This window comes from Neopelma chrysocephalum, unplaced genomic scaffold (assembly GCF_003984885.1).
Source record: "Neopelma chrysocephalum unplaced genomic scaffold, ASM398488v2 Primary Assembly neopelma1_96217, whole genome shotgun sequence".
NCBI lineage: Eukaryota > Metazoa > Chordata > Aves > Passeriformes > Pipridae > Neopelma > Neopelma chrysocephalum.
In genome coordinates, this window is record NW_020924866.1 from 9419 (window position 1) to 14407 (window position 4989).

Here is a 4989-nt window from a genome sequence, read left to right on the forward strand (position 1 = left end):
AGCAGGTGCAGCCCCCACAGGAGGGTGAGTGCTGGAGCTGGGCCACAGGGCTGGTGGCTGCAGCCCCCTTGGCCTCATCCTGTCCCATCCCCTCTGGACATGCCCAGGGAAAGGGAGGGGGGCAGAGGGGCCGGGGCTGATCTCCCGGCAGCTGTGCTCCATCCACTGGGCATCCCGGGGCTGGCCCTGCTCCTGGAGCCCAGTCCTGGGCTGTGTTCTCCGACCTCTCCCACACACCCTCAGCTCTGAGCGCGCTCGCTCTTTGCCAGATGCAGGCCAGGAGCGGACAGAAGAGCAGCTCCGTGCCCGTGGCCGCTTCCGCAGGGCAGCACAGGTACCTGCAGCCATCCCCTCCTGGGCTGGGCCTGCTGTCACTGCTCAGCCCAGCACCGCTGTCGCAGCCCTCCAGGGGACATCCATCTCTTCCTTGCCTTCCTCCTGTAGCTGGTTTGCAGATTCATCAGGTGCATTTGGCGTGAAGAGACCACTTTCATGGCCACTGGGGGCACGGCAAACTGGGACCTCTTCAATGCCCAGACCAGCGCTGCCCTGCTGGATTTGCTTGTGGAGAGCGGTGTCTACACAGGGAAGCAAGTAAGCAGCCTGTGGCCAGGGCTCCAGTGCCCCAGGGATGCTGTGGCCCCTCACGCCGGCTGCGCTGGGCCCCCTCAGCCTTTGAGAGCAGCAGAGTGTGGTGGCAAGGGGAGCACTTCTTGGGGGAAGCTGGGCAAGTTGCTGGCTCTGGCAGCTCTCCAACTGTTCCCCGTGTCCCCTCCAGGTGCCGGCCATAGTCAGGTGCATCCACCAGTGGCTCACGTCCAATGTGTCGGCTGAGCACAGGCTGGACAAGACTCTTGTCCTGCTGACCGAGGCACACCCTGTGGATGTTGCAGTGACCCTGCTGCGCTCTGCCCCAGCCTGTGACAGGTATGGGGCCCACCTGCCTTGAGGGCTCCCCTGCCTTTAGACCCCATCCCCCTGCACAGCCTGTCCCAAATGGTGTACCAGAGAGATGGAGACTTCCAGGACACTCCAGCTCCTCTCTTTGCCAGCTTTGGCATGTCAAGCCCCCAATCCTAAGGCCAGCCTGCCTCCCTGTCCCACAAGGCACCGTGGCTCTGTCACCTGGGCCCTGCAGATGCCCAGGCCACAGCGCTGTGTCCCAGACCCCCCTGAGCCAGAGTTCTGACTCCACAGAGCTGCTCGCACCATGTGGAGGACGCTCATCTCCTCCAGAGGGACTAAGGAGCCGGTGCTGCAGATCCTCTTCCGTGCGCTGGAATTCTGGCCAGCACACAGGACACGCACCTCGGATGGGGATGAGAGCGATGTCTTTGCCCTGGCTGTGAGTTTATTGAGCTGGCCTCTGCTCACCCCCAGCTTGCCTCTGGGATACCTTTTCATCCTCCCTCACCACTGCTTCTCCCTGCCTCAGGCACCAGGCTGCAACCCTGGCTTAGGGGCAAGTTCAGGGCCAGCAGGCCGGGGGATCCCCCTGTGTCTCCCCTGGCCTCTCCCTGCCACGCTGGGGCCCTACCACATGGACATCTGGGCCCTGAGAGCTGTCTCTGGGTGCTTTGTCTTTGGCAGGCAACTGTGGCACTCTGGGAGATCCTCCAGCTGCCCTGGTGCCCAGGGGCAGTGAAGACCAATTTGCCCCGCCTCCTTCTGACTCTGCTCTTCCAAGTTTTCATCAGCACAGAGGAGATGTCAGAGGAGGTCGAGACCTTCTGGGGGCGATGCCGGGAGCAGCGCAGCCTTCCCCCCAACCCCAACAGGTGCTCCATCCCAGTCCTCTCTCCCTGCCACGCCCTCGGGGCTGGGGCCGGGGCTCTGCGCCTGACCTGGGCTGTGCTCTGCACACAGGTTTGCAGTGCAGACCGTGAAAGCCCTGCTGCGCCAGCTGCTGGATGAGGACGTGGTGATGGTGATCCATCGCAAGTGTGGCTGGGACATGCTCCTCAAGGCTGACAGCCACCACTATGCAGTGGGTCTGCTGGCCAGGTGAGAGCCCTTTCTCCCCACTGCCCCCGGCATTCCTGCCCTGTGCACAGGCCACCCCACACAGTGCCCGTGCTGCTGGGCCAGAGGGCCTTGGCAGCCAGGGATGGCTGAGCAGAGTGGCAAAGGCGGAGAGGGGCGGCTGCACAGGAGGAGCCACCTCCCAAAGCGCCCATGTCCCCTCCCGGGCTGGTGGCCAAAGATCAGGCCTGTGTGAGTCAGTCCCAGGAGAGCTTTGCCCACCTGGCTCAGGGTCTCTGGCGCCTTTATTCCCCCTTGCAGGGAGCTGTGCCGTGTCTCGCACTCCTTCTGCCGCAGCGTCGCCGCCAGCCTGATCCCGCGGCTCAGCAGGGAAGAGCCCCTGTGGGAACTGCCTGCCCTGGCGTTCCTGGTGGAGGTGAGCCTGATGGCGAGCGCTGCCTGGCCCAGCTGCCTCCCCCTCTCTGCCCTCTCACAGCCGCAGCCGCCTGGGACGGTGCCTGCACCCTGTGCTGCTGCCTGGGCCCAGCCCCGGGCGGGTCCGGGCTCCTGCCGGCCGGGCACCCCGTCACTGCTCCCTGCCTTTCAGGTGCTGCACTGCCTGAACCCCAGACAATGTGGGCTCAGCGTCCTGCAGATTATTTCAAGGCGCCTGCGCAGTGAGTGCCCCGAGAGGCGTCGCCTGGCGCTCCGAGGCCTGGTGGTGATCAGCAAGGCTCCCGCACTGGTGAGCAGGGGGCAGGGGCTGAAGCCGGGCCGGCAGCGTGCGGCTGTGCAAGGCAGTAGCTTGGCCTTGGCTGGCCTTTGGCAGCTGTGCCAGCTGCTCCCAGCTCTCCTCCTCCCCGTTCAGCTGCCCGACTCCTTTGGGACGCGCCTTTGGCCTCTAGGCCCCGCAGCAGCAGCGTGGGGCTGCACCACAGCATTGTCTTCCACACAGGCTAAGAGCATCTGGAGCCTGAATGAAGGCCTCCTGGAGCTACTGCAGGATGCAGACACAGACGCGGTTGAGATGACCCTCTCTGCGTTGATCAATGTGCTGCACTTGAAGACCATCCAAATATCCAGCCCCACTGCCCTGAAGTTGCTTGAGGTGCTGCGGCCACTCTTTGACAATGTAAGGCTCTATGTCCCTCATCGTGGGCACTGAGTGCTGCCAGGAAACTTTGGGCCCAGTGTCTTTTCAGGCCTGTGCCCCAGTGGGCCTGGAGAAGCCTGTGCTGAGGTCTTTCACTCTTCCTTTGCAGCAGGAGCACAGCCAGCTGCAGCAGCTCTCCATGGTCCTCTTCCGAGAGGTGATGCAGGCAACAGAGAGGAGCAAGAGCCTAAAGCCACACATCTACCTGAGGCTGGTGCCATTCTACTTCAACTGGCACGATGAGAACCAGCGTGTGGCAGAGGTGAGGACTCGTGGGCTCTGGTGTCCCCATGGCAGGAGGCTGCTGTGCCACCTGCCCTGGCCCACGGTCGCCTGCAGCCTCCTCCTGGCCTTGGTGCAGGGATGCGGGTGCTGTGCCCTGGGCTGCGGTGCCATGGCCCGCTCTCTGTTGCTCTGCAGGCCTCTCGGGAAGCACTGTTTGGTGCAGCCAGGTTCCTGAAGTGGAGGGATCTTGAGCACTTGGTGACCATGGAGCAGCCCTGGAGGTTTGGCGAGTGCCTGGTAAGGACGGCCCCAAAGCCCCAGTCCCTGGCTCCCCAGGAGCACCCAGCCCTCTGCTCCCCCCAACGCCCGGCCCCAGCGGCTGCTGGCCGGGCCTCAGGGCTCTGCGGGCAGGGGAGCCCCGTGCTGGGGGCAGGGAGCGCCCGGCCAAGGGGCAGAGCCTGAGCCGAGCCTTCCCTCCCTGCCCTGGCGCTCTTTGCAGCTGGAAAAGGACAGGAGCCGAGTGGGCCAGTACGTGCGCCAGGCCCTGCCGTACCTGGAGAGCCCAGAGGAGCCCCTGCAAAAGCTGGCCATCAAGTTCCTGGGTGAGCCACAAGGCCGGGGTCCCTCCCCGCCCCGCTGCAGCTCGGCCCCAGCCCCGGCTGCTGCAGCGGCAGCAGGATGCGGCCCAGGGCATGTGGAGCCCCAAGTGGCCTGGGGCCTGCTGCCGCCCTGGGCCAGCCCAGCCCTGGGGCGTCCCCATGGGGGGGACCTGTGCCTCTGGGGCCCTGACAGCCTCTGTCTTCCCAGGGATCGCCGCCAGGTCCATGAAGCAGGAGCAGCCAGAGCTGCAGCTCATCTGCCAGGGTGAGGGAAGGCACCTTCCAGCTGATCCCCTTGGGCCCTGCTCCCTCCTGGCCATGGCAAGAGCTGCCTGGGATGGCCCGGCCAGGAGGGGCTCCTCGCGTCCCCCCACCCCTGGCCTCACCTTGGCTCTCTTTCCTTTCTCTTCCAGCCCTTCAAGGCATGACTGATGACAGCCCTGCCGTCTCAAACCTGGCACTTCAAACGCTCCACATCATCAGAGCTGTACGGAGAACTCCATTCTTCCCATTCTGGTAGTCTCCATTCCTGCCTCTTCCAGCCCGTAGAGGCGTGACAGGTGACATCAGACTCGCCATGGCAGGCCTGGCAATTCAACACTGCTACGTGCAAAGAGCTGTACAGACGGCTCCCTACTCCAGATTCCAGCAGCTCCAAGACTGGCTGTGCAGGACGTGGAAGACCCGGCCTTTTCCGCAGGGCAGTGTCTGCCTGTGCTGCTGCAGCTCTGTGGAGAACTGATGAGGGAAGCTCCATCTCCTGGGGCCACGTGAGCCTGTGGGGAAGATGCCTCTTCCCTGCAAGCACCTCCTTTGAGCCCAGCATGGGAATACAACCAACATGTTATCACAAACAGAGGCCCAGGAGCTTTTTTTTGGTGCCCAGTGTGCACAGGGCCTTGGGGAAGAGGGGAAAAGGGCTCCTTGTGCTCAGCAACACTTGCCCTGCTGTGCAGCATGCCAGCAAAAGTGAGCAGAAGCCCCTTGGCCTTTGGTGGCTCTCCTGGAGCCTCAAGACTTGCAGCAGAGTGGAGGGGCAGAGGCTGGAGG

General features: G+C 64.0%; 1 protein-coding gene across 1 annotated transcript; it reads left to right on the top strand.

The window, feature by feature from the left end:
- The first annotated feature begins 631 nt into the window (after positions 1-631).
- On the top strand, positions 632-4607 carry LOC113981172 (maestro heat-like repeat-containing protein family member 7). Its single transcript, XM_027708415.1, has 13 exons — positions 632-655; positions 779-927; positions 1198-1345; positions 1591-1778; positions 1867-2004; positions 2284-2398; positions 2570-2707; positions 2918-3094; positions 3228-3377; positions 3536-3637; positions 3840-3942; positions 4148-4204; positions 4353-4607. The coding sequence occupies exons 1-13, from the start codon at positions 632-634 to the stop codon at positions 4457-4459; spliced, it is 1596 nt and encodes a 531-aa protein (XP_027564216.1). The 3' UTR covers positions 4460-4607.
- Positions 4608-4989: the final 382 nt, after the last annotated feature.